The sequence below is a fragment of the Mesoplodon mirus genome (genome assembly GCF_964341445.2).
Source record: "Mesoplodon mirus genome assembly, chromosome: 8".
Classification (NCBI taxonomy): domain Eukaryota; kingdom Metazoa; phylum Chordata; class Mammalia; order Artiodactyla; family Ziphiidae; genus Mesoplodon; species Mesoplodon mirus.
Window position 1 is genome coordinate 65,410,189 of NC_138984.1, and position 22,833 is coordinate 65,433,021.

Here is a 22,833-nt window from a genome sequence, read left to right on the forward strand (position 1 = left end):
TAATTAAAACACAGGTGCACCTTAAAAATAACATTTATTTGAATTTTAGTTGGTGTGGCATCACAGGGTTAGTATGAGCAGCTGCACTGTGGATGAAAATGGATTGAGGAAGTGTTTTTCCATGTGATCCCTAAATAAACAAAACTAAATGCTTATCCAGCAAAATAAGAAACAAGGCATAATAGCATTCAAAGTTAAAGTTTGCCCAAGTTCAAGGAAACAGAAGGCCCCAATAGCTACTGCTAGGTTTTCTCAAACAGTATTATTCTTTAGAACTTTGTGGCTTAAAAACAAAATGCTTTATGTAGATTATCTTATCTCAAAAAATTTAGAAAATAATTTCAAGTATATTCAACTGTTTGATGTGAGTAATTGTAATATAAAGTACAGAGATAATGTCCATAAAGTCTGGAAACATAGGCAAATATGCATGATATTGTCAAGGGTATCTTCAGTATCTTAAAAAATATATGTTTCCAGATTTCATGGACACCTTTACAAAAAAGTTTAATTAGTTCTATTTGGCAGTCAAATCAATGTAGTTAAGTAACCTACAAAGCATTACAGATTTACAGATTTCAAGCTATAGGGCAATTTCTATGATGTTATCCTCAAAATAATTTCAGTGTAAATTCAAAACAAGTTAATTTTGAATTTTGAATATAAATGTAGTTATTAACAAATCCTATCTGATCATATAATATTTATTTTTAATGACTGTGACAATGAATCCTTTTGTATTATTAGCTTTCTTTACAATTTTAGTTTTAGGTAACCAAAATACAAAATACATATTTTGTATAAAAAAATACATATTAAAACAAAATACATATTTCTAGACCAAATCTGATTTTATTTGATGGTATTTATTGATGACTGTGGCTTGAGAACTAAATTTTGTAAACAGGCCTGATCAGACCCACTTGTTTTAACTATCTTGTCAAATACTTATGCTTGCTAAAGCAGTTAGGACTAATTTTAACTTTTAATTGTAGTTGCTCTAACAAAAATGGTTTCAAGGAATTCTGTAACACTGAAGATCAATATATAAGGATTGGCTAGTGGATAGACCAAAGACTTAACTCGTCTCTCCATGATACAAAATCAAAACACTAATTATGAAAGATTAAATTAAATAATAAAACTACTCTTTCCTTACCACTTAGTAAGACTTTGAGGAGAAAAAGAAAAAAGAATTACCATGTAAGTCTAGTTTTTAGTTTTTGTTTTAGGAATCCTCAACAAAGATAGGCATAGGACCTCCAAAGAATCACACTGACTTATATTTTATGTTTTTCAAACTATAGGTGACATGTCCTCAATAAACAGTACTTTGAATAACCATCAACTGACTCATCTACAGTCGCTGTTAAACAACAATCAGATGTTTCCTCCAAATCAGCAACAGCAGCAGCTTCTTCAGGGGTACCAGAATCTCCAGGCTTTTCAAGGACAGTCCACAATTCCTTGCCCAGCTAACAATAACCCCATGGCTTGTCTGTTTCAGAACTTTCAGGTACTCTCCTTCCCTGGGTTACTTTAATAGAAAACAATATTTACTACTTGTTTTACTTAATTGGGGGGGAAGAGACGAAAGAACGTAGTTATGTACCTTTTCACCTTTACTTACTATTATTTCTCAATAATGAATATTGTTAAACATTCCAGTTTTTTGTGTGAAGCATTTTATTTTGTCTGAAGCATACCACTGGTCCTTTTGGAGCTGTTTGTTAGTGAAAACTGATCATGTTACCCTGTTAAACCCTTTTGTGGTTTCCCATTGCTCCCATGATTAATATCCACATCCTTAACATGCTTACCCTGCCTCACTCTCCAGCCCCAGCTCTCACCATTCTCTCCCTGGCTTCAGCCACATGGTCTTCTTTTAGTTCTACAAACTGAATAAATTCGTGGTAGATTAAGGAGCTGGATGGAAAGAGTAACGCTAAATAAATACATGAAAAAAATATAGAAGATTTAAAAATAATCTTGGGGTAGAGAAGGCTCTTTCAGCAAGACACAAAACCAGGAAGTCAAAAAGAAAAGAGGTAACAGAATTGAATACATAAAACTTTAAAATCTGTTTGACCAAAGGTATTCTAAACAAAATTCAAGACAGGTGGCAACCTGGCAGAAAATACTTGCATAATAATAGCAAATAATTGCCATTCATAATATTTTTAAAGCCCATACAAATTAGGAAGAAAAAAGATAATTGATTAGAAAAATGAGCAATAGAAATGAACAGACAATTCAGAGAAAATTAAATAATAATTAGTAATAAACATGAAAAGAATAATCAGAGTTATATAAATTACAACAGTACTATGTTCATCAGATTGATGATATCCCTTGCTGACAGAGGTGTGGGAAAATGGATTCTTTCAGATATATTGTTGGTCTGATTGTATGCTGATATAGTCCTTTTGGAGGGTAATTTGATAGTTCAGCAGTTAAAAAAAAAAAAAAATATATATATATATATATTTACATATACATATATACACACACCTCCTTTGACCCAGAAGTTCAACTTTTATGTATCTATTTTAGAGAAATCTTCAAATGTGAACAAAAGGGCACAGTCTAGAATGTTCATCACAACTTGATTTGTGGCGTCAAAAATTAGAAACCACTTAAGCAACCATCAGGAGGGAAATAGTAAAATATGTTATGCTATATCCATCTATCTAGTAGTTTACAAGATTAGGTAGATTTATATAATCTGATATACAAGATCCACAAGATTACAGAGCTCCAATACTGTAGTATTATAGAACAATACTAAAATACAATACCATTTATGTCAAAGAAAGAAATAAGGCAGGAAGAAAGGAAGGAATGGAAGAAAGAAGGGAGACTAGATATACACCTACACACCTTAAGGTATTAAAAACAAGTCTGCAGGGATGCACTAGAACATTGATTACTTCTGAGAAAGAAATGGCATCAGAGTGGCATGCAAAAATACAGATTTGGGTGGGGAAGTGATGAAAGCTTTTCTCTTTTTTGACAATGAGAAAATGTTCATATATGTCTTATATAATAAAAGAATTTAGAAGGAAATAGGACGTGCTCAACCATATCACTGAGTAAATAGGTAGATAAAGCCTGAAGGGACTCCATTAGATTTAGCAGTAAGAGCATCACCAGTGACTTGGTGGAATGCAGTTTTGGTGGAGTTGTGGGAGCAGGAACCAGACTGCAATGAATGTAAGGATGAGAAAAGAAAGAGTATGGATTACTCTTTCAAAAACTTAACTATGAAGAACATATGAGAAACAAGGTAGTACCCCAAGGTGGGCGTAGGTTGAATGCAAACTTTTAAAATATGGAAGCCATGCACATAGGTGAATGCCAAAGGAAAGAGACAAAAAAAAAGTGGAAGAGATTGAACATAAAGAAGAGAAGGGGTGACAGATAAGGCAAGATCCCTGAGGAGAGGCTTGGGATCCAGAGCATGAATGGAGGACGACTCTCAGAGAGTAGAAGGGGCTCCTCTTACACTGGGAAGCAGGACAGGATCAGGGACACATATATTGCAGAGAAGTGTGTGCTGCCAGAAGGCAGGGAATAGCAGAGTATAAGAATTATGAGAATTCTTAACCTGTGAACTTCATTATCTCTAAGTAAGGTCATTTACTAAGAATACTGTGGGATATAGTATAGCAGCTGGCTTGAGGAAGTGGATAAATATCTGAATAGTTGTGAGAGGGAGTGATACCTAACCAGAGAATCATAGGATTGATGGGAACGTAAGCCCCCAGCTGTGGTTGGAAGCCATAAGTTCCTGTGGATAGATACTCAGCATCCTCACTGTACATATAGATATATAAGGTAGGGAGTTAAATTAATCCGAGATTGGGATTTTATCTGATAGGTGTAAACAAGGGGAGAATGGCATGAGAGTAGTTATGTGCTGATAGATCCCAGGTTCTGGTTTAGTAGGAAAGGATATAAAGACAGGAAGGGAGTGATCATTGTGGGGGAAAAATCCTAAGTATCAAGGGTCTACAGCAGCAATTCTTAGCTGAGGTTGGTGAAATTAGAATAACCTGTGGACTTTTTCAAATTGTACTCATCATTCCTGTCCTGAGTATTGATATTCTTCCCTAGGGGGCATTCCCTCCCTTCACCTCTTCCCAATTAAGCATCACCTCTGTAGCGAGCCATTGTCACTGTTGGCAGCATGGGGGTGTCCCTCAGGCAGTGGCCTGGTAAGGTTCAAGAGTAGGCATTACTACCCTATTTAAAGACTTCAAAAATTTGGTGTCATATCAGAAATAGTTTATTGTTAAGAAAAGGGTATATGTATTTTGTTTTGTTTTATCTTATATTGTATTTCACTTACATCAGTAGAAATATCAGTGAGTTAGAAATCATTTTTAAATCTGCTTTCCTTTTTAATTTGAGCAGTGCTGGTGACAGACTTGTTTCTCTCTTTGAATTCCAAGTTGCAAAACCTGTAATGACACTAAAAACATGGAGTCATCACCTGGAAACATTTTGTATCCAACCACCTCAACTTTAATTTTCCTAGAGAGTGTTTAGTAATGATGATTTTTTTTTAAAATCTGTTACATGTTTTAATCAAAGAAACAGTACCCAAATATAATCAAGACATAAGCCTTTCTATACAGAGTGACTTTTAATTTCATTTTTGAGTCTTGTTCTTTCTTTATATTGCCTTCCTTGTTATATTTGTTTGTCTTCTGGTAAATCTTAAAATTATGGTCTTTCTCTTTAAGGACTTGAATATTTTTTTCTCTCTCTCTCACTGCTTCCTGTCTATTTCTTTAAGGTGAGAATGCAGGAAGATGCAGCTCTCCTAAACAAAAGAATAAGCACTCAGCCGGGGCTCACAGCACTTCCCGAAAATCCAAACACTACACTTCCACCTTTCCAAGATACATCTTGTGAGTTGCAATCGCGGATTGACCCATCTCTTGGTCAACAGGTGAAGGATGGCCTCATTGTGGGTGGCCAAGGTGATGCTTCCATAGATGCTATTTACAAAGCAGTTGTTGATGCAGCCAGCAAAGGAATGCAGGTTGTCATCACCACTGCAGTCAACAGTACAACTCAGATCAGCCCCATTCCAGCTCTGAGTGCCATGAGTGCCTTCACTGCTTCAATTGGTGACCCATTAAGTCTCCCCAGTGCTGTCAGTGCGGTCATTCATGGACGAAACATGGGCAGTGTTGATCATGATGGTAGGCTGAGAAGTATAAGAGGGTCTCGGCTGCCCAGCAATCTGGACCATGGGAAAAACTCAAACGAAGGAGATGGGTTTGAATATTTCAAGTCGGCAAGTTGCCACACATCTAAAAAACAGTGGGATGGGGAGCAAAGCCCTGGAGGGGAGCGAAACAGGTGGAAGTGTGAGGAATTTTTAGATCATCCAGGCCATATCCACAATAGTCCTTGTCACGAAAGACTCAACAATGTCTCTACACTGCCATTTCTGCCTGGGGAACAGCACCCAATACTGTTACCATCAAGAAACTGTCAAGGGGATAAAATTCTGGAGGAAAATTTCAGGTATAATAACTACAAAAGAACTATGATGAGTTTTAAGGAGAGACTAGAGAACACTGTGGAAAGATGTACACACATCAATGGGAACAGACCTCGACAGAGTCGGGGCTTTGGAGAGCTGCTGAGCACCACAAAGCAAGACCTGGTCCTAGAGGAGCAATCTCCGAGCTCCTCAAATAGTTTGGAAAGTTCTCTGGTCAAAGACTACATCCATTACAATGGAGACTTTAATGCCAAAAGCATTAACGGGTGTGTACCTAGCCCTTCAGACGCTAAAAGCATTAGTAGTGAAGATGACCTAAGGAATCCAGACTCCCCCTCTTCAAATGAATTGATACATTATAGGCCAAGGACGTTCAACGTTGGCGACTTGGTCTGGGGCCAAATCAAAGGACTGACTTCCTGGCCTGGAAAATTAGTAAGAGAAGACGACGTTCACAGTTCTTGTCAACAAAGCCCCGAGGAAGGGAAGGTATACCAATCTTTATCCATTGTCAAATACTAACCTTTGTTCAGATATCAATTATTATTTTTTGTTATCATCACTTTGGATTCTTCATGACTCATTGAGGTCTCACAAACTTCTGGAGCATAAGATGAAGAGGGGATTGTTGTAGTCACCAAAATGTCGTATCATCAAGGGGTGAGTTGTGAAGCATTCGTAGATCCCACTAGGGCTCAGGGTGGCTCTAAGCCAGGAACCAGATTTCCAGAATTCTGTTAACTTTGCCTTCCTTCCTTGCATGTACCTAATTCTTCATTCATACACAGAGAATGAAGGCAAATGGCAATGATGGGAGAAAAAAAAATATGGTGGTTGCTGGAAACCAGCAGTGTGGCAGAGGTAGGGGTCCTCCCAGGCAGCAGGAAGTGCCAGGGGACTGCATCTCTCCCGCATGCTGATATGTGACACATAGAGCTGGCAAGAGGGTAAAATTGGGGTGGAGTTGCAGCCATTTCTGGAAGCAGCAGGTAACATCTGAGTTCAGAATGGAGTCTCCTTTCAGGAAACGTTCTGGGTCTTTATAACATATGGAAATGTTTAACCCCATAGTCTGGTTCTACTTAACACAATCTGATCACATAAATTAAATGAAAACTTCTCCATGAAACTACCATTCAATTTAGAGGAAATTAGTAGGAGTCTTCTGAGCTTCTTTTTCCCCCTCACAATTGGTAGAATTGACTCACTAGGCAAGAAATAGGCAGAATGTTTAAAGTAGATAGAAAAATTTATATCCGAGCAGGAGGAGATAATAATGTACATTCCCCACATATGATGAAGAAACATGTAATTTTTCATCTCCTTAGGAAATAAAAATTCCTCTTACAGGTATATATTATTCTCTTAAAGAGTATATTGTATAAAGCTCTTTCAACTCTGCTCAAACCTCCACTGGCATTTAGGTTTCATGGCAAAGGAAACCAAAAGCATTCTTGCCAGCACAATAAAAAGATTGTCTTTCTCCAAATGACCAGGAGGTCCTTTAACCCGTCGCTTATAATGCCTAATATATACTTGTCAAGATACACTCTGGACATAATGTTTCTACCTTTGATAAGAAAATGAATTCCATACTTCTATTCACAAAACATTTTATTCTCTAATCTCTCTGAGACCAGACAATCATTCTTTAGGTTGATAAACCTAAATATTTTTGACAGTTTATTCAAAATATAATTAGAAACAGCAAAACTGGGCTTTTATGATATAAACGGAACTACTACACATACAAGATGTAGACATTAAACTGTTTTATAATCTCTGTGCAAATGAAACCAAGTCTTTTTTGTGTGCCATTTTACCAAAAAAAGCTTAACTAAGGAAAAGATTATGGCCTCCCTTTCCTGGAAACATTCTTCCTGTCCTAAATGCCTTGTCTAAATATCTTTTTATGTCCTCAGGAGAATAAAGGCATGTACTTTCAACACACTTCACATTAAACAGAGGTCCTAATCTTCTGCTTAGTCTGTGTTAGCAAATTCCTGAGATTTGAGTTCCTCACTGATGTTTAAGGAGATGCACTTTAAAAACAAAATCATTATCTAAGAGTTCAAGAAACATTTATTTTACTTTATTTAAATAATCAACTGATTTTCAGTCACTATAAAAGTGTTTCAAAAATCCAGATTCTTCTTCTTTATTATAGACAATAGGTGGATTCCTAATAGAGAGCATAAAATTGTTTCTGTAAATTCAAATATCCCCCTTCCCATTGGCTGACATTGTAATTTTGCATTCTCAAAACTTTGATATCAAAACCTTGATATCATGATACACTAAAAATACTTCCGGTAAATCAGAAAAAGTAATTGAAAGCAAACATTTAGAGGTGAAAAACTGAAAATTTATAATAAAATATTAATGATAACACATGAAATATTTATCTGTCATTAAAAAGCAAGGTATAAGAGCCTTAAAAGCTCTAGGGCACTTAACATTTTAAAAAACCTCTGGTCTTTTCAGGACCTACCTCACTTTTGCACATAAAAAAACAAAGTGCCATTTCACAAACCCTTTTTTCCCCCTATAGTTCACCAAACAAAGGAAGGACTTCCTCATACCTTATTTAATGATGCCCAGCTAGCCATACCCTGTTCTCAGTTGATAATACCAAGAAAGGTGAAATTTCAAACACAGATCTCTCTGACTTCAAGCCACATGTCCTCTGCCTGATGTCTTGGTGATCCTGGTCCACCTAGAAAAGATTAAACTATGGTTAATATCTGTGTAAGACAAAGCATGATCTATTTGAAAAGATCTCCTGTAAACCATGTTTTACAGTAAAATTGGTTTAAAATTGTGAACCAATTATGATGTAAATTTTATTTACATAGAACTCCTTAGTCCTCACAATTTTGGATAAAGTCTTTCGCGTTTATAACTAGACTTCTGCTTTTAGAAAGGTAAGCAGTGTATTAGGTTTCCTTCCATATACTGCCTGACATTTTAATGAAGTCAAGAGAGGAAGACAGAGACTGACTTCATAAACCATTTGTTTATTATAGTAAAATCTTATTAATTCCGTCTTGCTGATGTGGAATGTGGGACTATTTCCCCCAGTATGTGTCTCTGTAGTATCTCAGAAAAAAAGGTTCGCTAAACAGTTTTCTTATACATGATTATTTAAAACCTTCTTAGCCTCTCAGATTTTCATACTAGTATTTCTGTGTCCACCCAAGTATGTAACTTAATCCAAGATCCTGTCAGACCCCACCAGATAAAATCTGTGTTAACTCAAGTTTTAGAATAGATTTATTATCTTACCTCCTCCCATCCCTCACATCTCACAAACTTATCATTTGTTTTCTGTTACAATCTTTGTTCTCAGCAAGTCACTTCAAATCTTTTTTGGAAGCAGGCAACGTAGAAAAAAAATAAATAATTAATGAACACGATTGCAGGTTACTAGTTCAGAGCAAGCCAGGCACCTCTCATGTTTTCAAGTTGCATGAGTGGTCTCTGGACTGAGAGGTCAGGGCTGTGATTGGAGCAGGCGCTGAGATCTCCAAGTTGTCCATAACCTGATACTTTAGCCAACTGTTTGTCATGATAGTAAATGACTTGGTCAGCTTATGATTTTAGAAAGACATTTTTAATCTTCCGTGGGGTGTTAAATGTAGCAGAATTACTAATAATGCATTAGAAATGTCCTGCAATTTCTGAGGTTCCTTTCTAAGAGGTATGATTTCCAAATATCAAATACTGTGTGAACACAATCCTCGGAGAACTAGAGAGAAAGCCAGGTGTGGCAAAAAGAGGCCTGGGCTTCGGGCATTCTTGTGTGAGCTTAAACGCACCTCTGCCAGTTACCTAAATGGTCCTGAATAGGTATATTAATCTCCAGAGCTGAAATCCCCTCACTGCTCAAGTGGGAATATTAATTCCTACTCAGAATGATGTTTAAGAATTAAATGCATTACCATAAATAGATGGTACACAAAAGAGGGTCAGTAAAAGTTAGCCTCCTCCTCTCTGTGGTCTATATTAAACAACCTTATGTATATGTGCTGTCGAAGCAAGCACTGTATTAAACAACCTTAGGAATTTGGATTCCACCATTATAGAATTGTGGTCATTTGACCTTCATTATTGTTTACCTATGCATTATCTGTGTAAAAAGGGCTTACTAACCAGGTTGGGGGTGAAAGGATAATAATAACATATTTAATGAATGAAATAGTTTATAACTATTTTTTATGAACCTCAGGACGTTGCATACAAATTGGCATATCTGATTATAAATTACTACTAGCTGTTCATTTTAAGCAGGAGTTCTGCTTGGAAGCATTTTAAAGCACTTAGTTTGTTGAGTGAACTTGAAAGTCCCCCTCTCCTCAATGTTTCTAAACACTATAAACTCAGACTTTCTGCCTCTACCTTCCTACCCCCCAAAACACTCAACAATATTAATTAGTAGAGATTTTTAACAGTCTGTGAAAAGTTGCACTGAATCACCCCTATATAATACTGTCCCAATATTGAAGCTATGTAACAGCACTGAAGGATGTTATGTGCCTTATATAATACCATTCAGGAAGTGGTATCTCCTTACTAATTCATTTTTTCCTTTGACTATCAGTTTGTAACGAAGTACATTCTAGAAGATATTTATACTTTTTCTAAAGAAGTGGTACAAGCTTCTATCTGAGCCATGAACCCTTTATAGTTTCAGATTTAGTGGCCAAGAATAAGACCTCAGTGCTTAGTCATGGCTGGAGAAATGTACTGCCAGATCTTGGCACAGTATTAAGGAATTCTTGGAAAGGAAAATGGCTTCCACTGGCATTATACCTATACACTATGATGTACAAACATTTTACGCCTGTGCAACTATGGGGGGTAATGGTTATCTTTATGTATTTATTTCAATAACTATTTTAAAACAGGAAAAAATGTTCTTTTTTTCTAAGATATATTTTGTAATTATCATCCGCCATCTTTGATCTTACATTAACTAGCCTAAAAGGATTGACTATCAAGTAATAATCAAAAAATAAAATTCCTATTTTTTTCTGAGTAGATTATTTTTACTCTTTTTGCACACTGTCCCATTGGTTTTCATATTTAATTGTTACATTCGATGTGTGTTCTGACTCAAGCCAAATTTAGGAAAGAATTTATTTCTATATTGGCACCAAAATGTTTCCTTTCAGTGAAATGTTTGTTGTTGTTGGACAGGTAGAGACATCTCCTGATTACCCAGAAAAGTTCTACATGTTGGTTCAACATCACCTGGTTAAATGAAGACGTTTTTAAAAGCAATGGGTAGGGTGCTCATTCTCTAGACTCACAATTTGACTTTTTTCCACATGGTTATATTTGACAGGTAGAGATTAAAGTAGCTCTCTGAATGGTTGTTCAAAACAGAAAGAACACATCATTATTAAAACTCATGCCAAATTTTTTTTGAGACAATCACTTTCTGTATGTCAGTTCAGTATCACATGCACTCACGTTTTGATGGTATGGAGCAAAACCAGAGATAGCTTACAGTGGCATTCTGGGGATGTGTAACTTAAGAAATTGAGCCTGGGAACTAAATTTGGGAGGTATGCCCTCCTGTGAGGTTTAAACACTGTTACTTTGAAGAACATTCTTTCTGGGCTTGATTATCAGTGTTAACTATTTATATTCTTTGGTACTATCATTCTCTGTTGAAAGTGTTCTTTGTGTATTCCCTTTGCCTTATATATTTTCTTAACCACTTCTGGAAATGAATTATTTTCTCTATACCCAATCAATATCCACAATATTTGGGCTGCATTTTGGCTGGTGGGGTGGCTGGGGCAATCAATGCTCTGTAGCAACAGAATCTTTTTGAAAATGGAGCAAAATAGTTTTTGAAAAGGAATAAGCAAGATAAAATCCAGGCATACAAAGTCAGTGCCTGATCAAAATTTGAAAGGTAATAAAAATGAAAAACTAGGTAACACCAAAAATATGAATATTAAGGAAAAGACTAAACTGAGTACAAAGCTTAGGTAAACTTTAGTAAATTGTGGAATACCATGAACTTTTTTTTTTTTCTGAGAAAGATTAAAGAGGAAAAGGAGGACTGTCTCCATTCATAGATAACTGAGACCAAGCACAGAGTTCTTGAGCTTGTTAATACAGGTGTCATATGGTTAGTAGCAAATGAAATCTCAGGTATGAGGCAAATACATGCTTCTGTTATACGGACTTTTAAACAGTGTATCCTTAGAAGTACAAGTTTATTCAAAACATTTAATTCTATATGAAATATATTGTCATACTTAGAATAGATTTACTCTGGTCCTATAGTATAGTTCTCTAGTACTTAAAAACGCTGCTATCTGAACTGAAGAGGAAAGGAAGCCAAGAAAAAGCCTCAGATAGTGCCACTGACTAAAACTGTAATAATGTGGATTTGCTTAATCCCTTTGAAAAAAATTGTGGTTCACTTTATGGATTTTTCCTTAAGTACTATTGTTGGAAAATTAGATTCATCCTTTCTGTCACAGGTGAGTCAACTTTTTACCCCCAAATTATTTGTTTATCATTAATTCCCATACTTGCAAAACTGTTGAAATATTGCACTTAAGTTAGCAAGACATTTTTAGCTTGAAGATTAAAATAGTTACTATGAAAATAGTTATTATTTAATAAATATTTGAAAACAACAAACCTAATAAATGCCTCCTATTTGCTTATTGCTTCAGAACTGCATTTCCCAGACTTCAGCTCAAGTCACATGTTACCTGTACTATTAGTTAAAATTTTTCTTTAAATTCATTTACTCATTTATTTATTCATTCAACAAATATTTTTGGCACGTATTATGTAGGCACTATTTAAGCCACTTTAAAAATATCTTCTAGTCTTATTCTAAGACATATGTGAAATCATAGGTATAATGTTTTCATATTTTTCTAATATAAATTTATATGGATATATAACTATTAAAAATGATTAAAGGTCTGTCCATGTTCCACCTAAAACAATTTCACATGCCACCGGTGGCACTTTGGGAAAGACTGTTTTGGTGTTTATAAAGCACCTTACTATTTATAATCTTTTTAGATCCTCTCCATAAAAATGCACACAATTATGCATAATAATTAATGCAAAATAATTATAATGCAAAATAATGCTCAGGGAAGTGGCATTCCTAAGGGCACAAGTCACAAGCAGTTAAACCAGGCCCCAACCCTGGTCTCCTAACTCTAAGCTTAGTACTCTTTGCATGATACCATTCCCCCAACAACAGGAGCTGATGACACTGTAGAAATGGGATGGGAAGTGAAGAATGAAAAGGGGTGATTGAGGTCAGCTGTTTTATCTCTGTTAATGAAATCTGTGACGTGGCTCTGCTCTATCCTTTGACCTTTGTGTGACAGCTTTGCCTCAGCACTAAGTACCAGCAAAGTAATCACTAAGAGATTTAATCCTGTTATCAGGGATTAAAACCTGCGGGGGGGATTTTGACATCTTCTCTAGTTAACTGGCTCTATTCAAAAGTGATCTAGGATCTTTGGTCCAGGTCCTTCTAATACATACTATACCTCGCTTTCAGAGGGTCACTTTGGCTCTCTGAAACGTTTGTGTCTTCTTTTGTTATAGACTTACTTCTGAGATACACTACATGCTACTGTGCTGACCCCAGATCAAACTTAATTAAATTACCAAATGTTTAATACGTGCCTTTTGAACAGAATAAGCAACCAGAGCTTCAGACTTGTTCAGAAAACTCAAACTTCCACCATATAATAATGGCTGGCTCTATGGGTATGTTTCTAACCCTATGGAACAGACTACAGGACTATTTATGTCAAAGAATTATTATATCTAAAGAATCTGAATGAATGAAAGAAGGGACTTAGGATTCAACATATGTGTATATTGATACATGAGGTAATATATGTACTATAAATACATATAAGTTCTGGATATCTTTTTTCTAATTCTAGAATGACATATGTGCAGAGTTATACCATGGTAGCCATTACTGTTAGCATCATCACTGTTAGAATGAGAATATGTTGGCAGATTATTGGTAAAGATACATGATAAAGTTCTCCCCCAATTTCTCACCAAGATAGGAATCAACTTTTGGAGCTTCTGCCTTTTGCATATACAAGAATATAAGATTATGAAATTACAGATTAAACTAGTGTCTTAAATTACTTGCTCCTTCAGTGTAAGTTTTATTTTAAAATATGTATGTGTTTAATCTTTTTAATGTTATATTTATGTATTTGATTCCCAGTACTTTCTTCATTTACAAGTTAGCTAAGTAATTTATGAGGGAGTATTCATTAAATCATTAAATATGATTTCTATTTGACCAGAGATGGAATTTATTTTGTTGTTCCCTGATACCTTTGGTGGGGGGGAGTTATCTTTAAAGACTTTCTTGAATATTGTGTAAGTAGATGAATATTTCCCCAGAAAAAACACACCCACTTCTTGTATTATATTTCATAATACAGAAGAGCACTAAAATTGTGAAACCAAATAAACTAAACATTTACTTGTGGATATGTATGATCTTGTCATCTCAGAAATACAGAGTGATGTGTGTCTTATATTTAGTTTCAGAAAGCACCATAATTGCTTTCTCTTTCAAGGTCATTGAATCCTTTATAAATAATGTAATTTATTATGAGCTACCATAGAACCTTAGAGGCATATTTAAATGAAGAAATCATGGTAGAGAATTAGTTCAAAAAAATCACCAGAAGATTATCCAAGTGTAAAAAATTTTTTGAAGATAAGTTTGAGCAAGTATCATCTAAGTATCTATAAAACTATAATTGGATTTAAAATAATTTGACCTAATTTTTTGAGTATATGTGTATATACACATATACCTACATGTGTATATATGTGTGTGTATATATTTACATATATACCTATATATATTATGTATATTTCAATGTATATTAGAGTTGGTGTGGTGGAGAGAGGTTGCTTTGGAGTCAGATCTGAGTTTCAGTGCTGGCCATGTTGCTTAAACTCACTTAGTCCCATCTGTAATATGACAAAACAATACTAGTGTGCAGTATTACCACATTAAATAATAAAACAGTACCTTCTACATAATAAATGCACAAGAAATGCTTTTAGTGCCCCTTATTTCTTAATTAAAAACAAAAATAGATGATTTTTTAAAAGTAGTTCAACCTAACTTAGTTTTTAAAATTAAGACCAATTGGGTAAGTTTTCACTGTGATGTGTTGCTTTGTTTCACTGTGAATCTGCTTTCTGTTGCCTGCATCAATCCCTGCTGAGACCTCTCACTACACCAGTTTGTGTCTAATAGAAGTTTATGTTACAGAAGAGCTTTCTGCTTGCTGCCAAGAAAATAATTTAAATATAAGCAGAATTAGCTATAAATTACATAAATGTAATGTGTGAAATATCTTTCCTACTTTCTTTGTGTGAGTGAATGCAAGATAGAACCTCATTTCTAATGTGAAATGTGAAAAGGTATCCAGGCACCTTTTTTTAAAAAACAACACATGGATATATTCATCTTACTTAAGCTTTTCCAGTCATCCCAATAAGACATTTCATCACTCCTGTAGAATTGTTAGTGGAACAAAGTTCTCTCTTGTTCTGGCACAATAGATTAGGTATCCCCAAAGAATGTGTGTATATAAGACATTTGGATCCTTTGGGACAAAATACAGAAGTCATGAAAAGGAAAATGTTTCCATTATTTGACTGTTTTTCTCATTGAATAATTAGAAATGCTTGTTTTCAGACTTGATAATGGAGACCCTTTGTTAATCATTACTGTGTACTAGATTTGAAGGGGCCAAAGAAAAATTATTTATGAATGGTGTTCATGAGTCAGGAAGATTTAAAGACAAAAGTTAATCATTTCCTTGCTTATTAGTGTAAATTTTCTTACCCACTAGGCGTTTTGGCAACCTCTGAATTTTTATACAAAAGTAGTGTAGGGGTGAGGGAGAAACTGGGTTAAGGGATGGTGGGGGACTTACTTTGAAGCTATATTTACACAGCAAGCAGTACTGTTTCTACTTAGATTGTGTTTAAGATCAATAAAAGTAGCAGTGTTTTTCTAAATGTGTTTTTATTCACATACAACATTTCCTATTTATTAATTGCTTTTCTTAGGAGAAGTGGCTTCAAGAACCATGATAGAGTTTATAAGGGGCAGGTGGCAAAGGCTGCACCTCCCCTTCCCCACTAATCCCCCAGCCACCATTTAGTGGCACGCTGCGATGAGATAGCAGACGTCACATAACCTAGGCTGGCGGGGGAAAGCAGGACAGGGGAGAGGACACGCCCATCAGGTGTAGCAACACCCTCTTCCCACATCATTAAGGAGTACGTGCAGCTTAGTGCCCCACTCGTTCTCTGGCCTCTACAGAGCCTAACGCATACTGAGTAACACTAGCTGCTCTCTGCTTAGCTAAGTGTTCAGCGTGACTTGTTGCATTTTAATTCTCACAGCGATTCTAGCAGGAAGGTAGGTATTATTGCCCTCATTTTAAAGAGGAGGAAACTGAGGCTTAGGAAATGTAAGTGTTTTATTCATGCTAGAAAGTGAGGAGGTTGGATTCAGACTTCCATCTGCTGGCTCCAAAGTCCACCCCCTTCACTAACCACCGCTCTTGTTCATCCCTAATGGAATACAGCTTTGCTGAGCATCAGGCAGTGCAGAAAGCAAACCAGGATCTCTTGTTTATATGATTTTGTGAAATGAAGGTTATTTAAATTCCGAGTTTTGCCCTTAAAACATTATTTTGAAAATGTTGACACTTTTGAAATCCAGTCTTTCATTTCCCCTGATGTTGCAGCCTGGGAGCCGCAGAATCAACCTCTGCTGGAGTGAGGACAGAGCATTTGACAGGGCAGTGAGAGTTAAGCCTCCCTTCCCCCAGTGCAGCACCTGCTTGTACAGCAGGAAAATAAACACACTGTTAACAATTGCAGGTCTGGGTAATGTGGTTTGGTCTTCATGCCTTCACTCAGGTGGAGCCCGAGAAGTTGAAGACACTAACAGAAGGTTTAGAAGCTTACAGCCGAGCCCGGAAAAGGAACAGAAAGTAAGCACTATTTTCTTTCTGTTTTGTTTTTCAAGGATATAATTTACTGGTTTTCCTTCAAAGGGACAATGAAATCTCACTGATTTTGTCCATTTTGGTTCTTGCCTAAGTACTGCTTAATAGTTATCATCCAAGAGGACCATTATAGATAAATTAGCTACACAGAAAATATTTTCTTAACAATTTATACTGTGTGTGGGGTTTCCCACTTCATCAGCTCTTTCCTTACTCCTTCCGTCTCCATCCCTCCCATTTAATGGGAAAGAAAATATGATTAATATTCTCAACATGTAGCAATTGGTCTCTGAAAGTGTAACAAAAGTATATCCCTTTGTAATTCAAATACTTTGGGAGGGGGAATACCCCCCCACCCCTAGTTGTATACATGTGAATAACTTTGGCAGATTAACTGTTAGTCAAAATGATGGTAAATAATTATTTTTTCTTGGGACAGGGGCAATAGGCTTTCTTTGGAATTATAATAATAAGTTGAACTTTGGGACATTACTATTATTCAATTTTTTTTAGATCTTTGTAGTCTGAGTAAATGTAGTATGGACAAGTAGATAATGTTTGAAATACAATTTGTAATGCAATGTAGTTTTATATATCATAACTATTATTTCATTTTAAGGTAGAGAACTATAAATGTGCTTCTGTATATGTACATGGAAAGTTATTTTAAATATATATATAATCAATACACCTGTTCAGTTACTATAATTTTCATATTATCCAACATCTAAGAATTATGAAAACATAATGATTAGTAGCGTATCTTGTATAAAAGACTTATATAATGATAATAATATCTATTAAAGGGCACTCATTCTCTTAGTGGTGTCTTCAGTAATTCTTGCCAGAGCTAAAATTTTAGAACTCACCAAATCTTGGGGAGACTCTCTCCACCTCACTAGAATGTCTCAAAAAGATGCCAGCTGCAAGGAGTAAACTCCTGTGCTCCTATGTTCAGGACTCCTTTGGAAGGTAGCAAGTTGGCACTGGTTGTGGTGAGGGCCAAGTGAATTGCCAGATTCACTATAGATAAGGCAAACAGTGAGGCAAGTCCCCTCCCCTCTATTCTGACTGCAGTGACCCAATGCAGAGCTTAGTAGTAGAATAAAGCCTATAAAATTCATACAAGGTCTGGATGAAAGGAGGGAAATTGCAAACTACCTACGTCACAAATTTTCAGTGGGCCATTTGCTTTAGAATATTCAATAGTACTTGTTTATTTTTTATTTTTTATATATTTATTTATTTATTTATTTATTTTTGGCTGTGTTGGGTCTTTGTTGCTGTGCACGGGCTTTCTCTAGTTGCGGTGAGTGGGGGCTACTCTTCATTGTGGTGCGCAGGCTTCTCATTGTCGTGGCTTCTCTTGTTGCAGAGCACGGGCTCTAGTCGCACAGGCTTCAGTAGTTGTGGTATGTGGGCTCTGCAGTTGTGGCTTGCGGGCTCTAGAGCTCAGGCTCAGTAGTTATGGTGCACGGGCTTAGTTGTTCTGCGGCATGTGGGATCTTCCTGGGCCAGGGCTCGAACCCGTGTCCCTTGCATTGGCAGGCAGATTCTTAACCACTGCACCACCAAGGAAGCCCGATAGTACTTGTTTATTGGATGTAAAATATCCCTGAAATCTTTTCTTCAGTGAGGTATGCCAGTTAGCTGGATTATGTGCAATATATCCAAAACTGTTGATAACACAGAAATAAAATAACTCCTCCAAATATTTAGATATACTGCCTTGAAATGAGCTGTATTTTCCCAATAAATTTGCTATGAAGCAATTTCTGAAAGGTAATGAGTAACAAACAGCAGTTTAAGCATTTTTCCTCAAAGCCAGTTTACTATTTCTGGTGAACTTATATGAGTCCTAAGTGGCATTATCTAAAGGAACTCTCATGAAACCATAAACTTAAGAGTATGGATTGGAGAGGTAAAAGACAAAAATATGAAGCAAAACAGCTTTGTTTATCAGACTGTTGTCTAAGTAGACTGACTTGCCTTATAAATGCCTAGTAGAATACTCTACATTTTGCATATATGATTTAAAATCCATTTTTCTATTCTCCCAATTAGAAGATGGGCCAGAATTACTGAACCCATTTATAGATGAGGACACTCAGACCAAAATAGCTTAAATAATTAGTTGAAGGTTACATAATGATAAATGATATATTGAACCCAATCACTTATTTATTTATTTAGTCATTTATCTATTCTCCAATTTAAGGAGATTAATTTAGCAAAAAATTTGTGCCAACCAGGCACAATGCTATAGTCCCTGGACATCACTGTTCAGTGAAGGAGGCAGATGTAGAAACAAATAATTAAGATGCTAAAGTTGCAATGACAGGAATATGTACAGTATATTTTGGGATCACAGAGAAGTGGCATTAAACTCAGGTAATGGAAGACATCCTAGAGGAGCTAATAGCTGAGCCAAGCCTTACACAATGCATAGGTATTAGCCAGACAAAGGAAATGAGGATGGTGGGGTGGGGGTGGGAGATAGCATTTAGATAAGATCAGCAGTTGGATTTAGGGGACAGGAAACTGTAAAAGATGCAGCCAAAGATATAATCAGGAGCCAGACCATAAAGGGCCTAGTAAGGCCTCATGGGTCTTTATGTTATTGGAAGTGCTTGAAGGAGACAGGTGGTTGGATTTTCACTTTAGATATAGCTATATGGAGGATAAATTTTAGGAGAACAGTATTGGAGACAAGGGCATCCATTTAGGAGGCCTTGTCAGAGGACAGGGGAGGATGAGGACTCAAACCAGGAGGGGAGCCATGAGAATGGAGAAGGAATATGATCAAGATATATTTAGGAGGTAAAACTGACAGAACATCATGATGATTTGGTTGCAATGTGAAGGAGAGCAAGCAATCAAGGACAACTCTCAGGGTTTTAGCTTGGATGACTTCATGGGTAGTGGAAACTGAAGTGGGGAACACAGGAGAAAACTGTTGAGTGCAGTGTGAGGTACCTGTGATCCCACAGGTACAAGTCTGAAACTGAGAAGAAGTGGTATTTGATTATGTAAAATTGACTGCAGTCACATATTACCAATTTGAATAGTGGGCTAAGGATTGAACGCTGGGGCACTTGAACATTTACTAGAGATAATGAAGGAGATGGGAATAGTGATCAGAAAGGAGGAGGAGAACCAGGGGGTAGGGGAGTTGGTTTTTGACCTGAGTTGAAATCCTGTTTCCATCACTACATAGCTATGTGTACCCTTGGGTATGTTATTTAACCTCTCTGAGCCTAAATTCTTCATTTCTAAAATGGGGATATTAATTCCAACCTCTTAGAATTGTTCTAAAGAGAAACTTAACATAGTACTTGGCACGTGGTATTTAGTAAACAGTTATTTTTATTGTAAAGATACAGTTGAAACAAACAAAATCATCATGTATTTTTGCCAGTTGAAACGTTCTATCACCATATTAGACGTTTAGAGCATTATGTAGTCATTTTAATTCTCAATATCCTATAATCAAATCAAACTGTACAATAAATAAATATCTTTAAAGTGACGTGCTTATTACAGCCTAATCACAAAAGAAATATTAATGTATTTATTGAAGAATCACTCAGGGTAATTTTCTACTTAAAAGAGGAAATAGCTTCATTAAAGAAAAAGATTACATAGCTTTTAGATATGTTGTGATTTTAAGTAAGGATCAAATCTTCTGCCTATATGTACATATATATTTGTTCAGTAACCTTATTTTTATGAATCTGGAAAGTGATAAAGTAATAACATAAATCACACTTTTACTTTAAAACCAAGAAATGATACTTATTGTATTAAATTTTCTTTATCTTTTAAAATTGAAATATAGTTGGTTTACAGTATTACTTTCAGGTATACAACATAGTGATGCAATATTTTTATAGATTAAACTCTGTTTAAAGTTATTGTAAAATATTGGCTATATTCCCTGTGCCGTATTTTATATCCTTGTATCTCATTTTATACCTGGTAACTTATATATCTTAATCCCCTTCCCCTATCTTGCCCTTCACCCCACCCCCTCCCTACTGGTAACCACTAGTTTGTTCTATGTATCTGAGTCTGTTTCTGTTTTGTTAGATTCATTTTTTTTGTTTTTGTTTTTTAGATTCCACATGTAAGTGAAAACATATAGCATTTGTATTTCTCTGACTTATTTCACTAAGCATAATACCTTCCAGGTCCATCCATGTTGTTAAAAATGGCAAAATTTCATTCTTTTTTATGGCTGAGTAGTATTCTCATTGTATATATATACCACTTCTTTATTCATTCATCTGTTGATGGACACACTTAGGTTGCTTCCATATCTTGGCTATTGTAAATAATGCTGCTAAGAACATTAGAGTACATGTATCTTTTTAAAGTAGTGTCTTCACTTGATATATCGAGCTAGTTCTCCTCCCTCCAGATGTGGTCAGGGATACGCGCACTGGCAATGGCTGCCTCTGCCCTGGTCAGAGGGTCTGTGCGGGCTCCATTCCCTCTAAATGTGTGCACTCTCACTGGCAATGGCAGCCCCTGCCCTAGTGGAGAGCAGTGCCAGAGCGAGAGGGGCTGGAGCAGGAACCCAGTGAAGGCTAGGGAGTGTGCTGGCAAGCCAGCCAAAGCACCAGGCTGTTTCCAATATGCTTTCTCTCCGCTGTGTGCGTGTGTGTGTGTATGGTGTGTGTGTGTGTGTGTGTGGTGGGGGGGTAAGCAAGTCTGTGCATGCACTCTTCAAGAGCGGAGTCTTGGTTTCTTACAGCCCTCCAGTAAGCCCCACTTGTTTTCAAACCAGCTAAGGGGCTCATCTTCCCAGTGTTGGACCCCAGGGCTGGGATGCCTGAATGTGGCTTGAACCCCATGCTCCCCAGGGAGGATCTCCAAGCTGGTGATACCCCCTCCTCTTCTGTGTGTGACTCCCGACCAGATATCTTCTCCTCCCTTCCTACCAGACTCCTTTATGTGGACCTTTTTCTACAGTCTTTGTTGTAGAGGAGTCATTATTGCTAGTCTCCAGGTCATTTTCAGCGAGAGTTGCTCAACAAGTAGTTGTATTTTTGGTATATTCATTGGGGCAGGGGGTGGGGTGTGCAGGTAGGTTCAGTGTCCTCACACTCCACCATCTTGATCTCTCAAGTGTTGAATTTTCTTAAATCTGCATACTTTCCCTATGGATTAGGTTTTAGAATCCAAGTTTCCTGACATTTATATCTTATCCAAGTTTGTTCTGTTCTACATGAAGTGAGTTGCTTAAATTCTGAACTGATAGTCCAGAGCAACGTGCGCTTCTCATTTTCCTCTATTTCTCATACCATTCGCAGATGTGTACCTGGCTTTTTTTTTTAACTAATGAGGATAAGGGTAATGTGTGACAATGTAGGCAGTGAAGGTAAGTGGCAATTATCTCCATTAATAACTAGAAATGTGATTATATGAACATCTATTGCTTAATCAAGTAGCTTTTAGAGTGTCCATCAGTAAAAATGTTTATTATTAAATGTCAGTGGGGAAGAGAAAATAGTAGAAGAGACTCTGTAAGGAGGCCCTCTGGACTAGAAGACTGAATTTTGACTAATTTTTCATTTCATGGACTCATGGAGCTTTCTCTTCCTCTTTTAAGCTCATTTTTTCCTGACTTGACCAGCTAGTGTAAAAATTAGTATGCAGATTTGACATCTGGGAAACTCTCTTTACCTCTTGATTCCAATGATGTATTCATGTAATTTCCTGCACCATGTCTCCATATTTATTCTCTCTTCCAAAAGTAGTCATTTCACCCTCTAATAACTACTTAAGTTTGTTAAAGGAAAAACATACTAATTACCTTAAATTGATACAAGGTGTTTATAAACATTTTAAATATCTCGTTGAAGAATGAAATAACAAACTCCTAAAATTTTGTCTATTTATTCAACAAATAATGTTGAATTATTTTTATTCTCTAATGGTGATGTCACTGTAATTTTTCATAGAGAAAACATTTTTATGACTCTATTACTTTTGAAAACTATTTGTAGTTAAATATCCATCTTCTTCGCTATAAAATTGCAGTTGGTTTCACCAATTTTCCCTAAAAAGTCATGAAGTATTGCATACAAACAGTTGTCATAATACCTACTTCATCAGATTGTTATAAGGATTAAATGAAGTAATGTATATCAAGATTTAATACAATTCTTGGCACATATAAACTTTTCAATAAATACTAGCTGTTTTTGTTATTAAAGGTGAGAGAACCAAGAT

At 36.2% G+C, this 22,833-nt stretch overlaps 1 protein-coding gene across 7 annotated transcripts in view; it reads left to right on the forward strand.

Annotated features, from left to right (window-relative positions):
- Positions 1-22,833, forward strand: part of MBD5 (methyl-CpG binding domain protein 5) — a 244,949-nt gene that overhangs the window by 215,635 nt on the left and 6,481 nt on the right. For 5 of the 7 annotated variants that reach the window (XM_082630255.1, XM_082630251.1, XM_082630250.1 and 2 more), the window contains 3 exons: positions 1,308-1,516; positions 4,802-6,010; positions 16,469-16,581. In XM_082630255.1, coding sequence (XP_082486381.1) covers positions 1,308-1,516; positions 4,802-6,010; positions 16,469-16,581 — 1,531 coding nt within the window. The remainder of the gene's footprint in view (positions 1-1,307; positions 1,517-4,801; positions 6,011-16,468; positions 16,582-22,833) is intronic. The other 2 variants (XM_082630254.1, XM_082630256.1) reach the window with 1 other exon arrangement.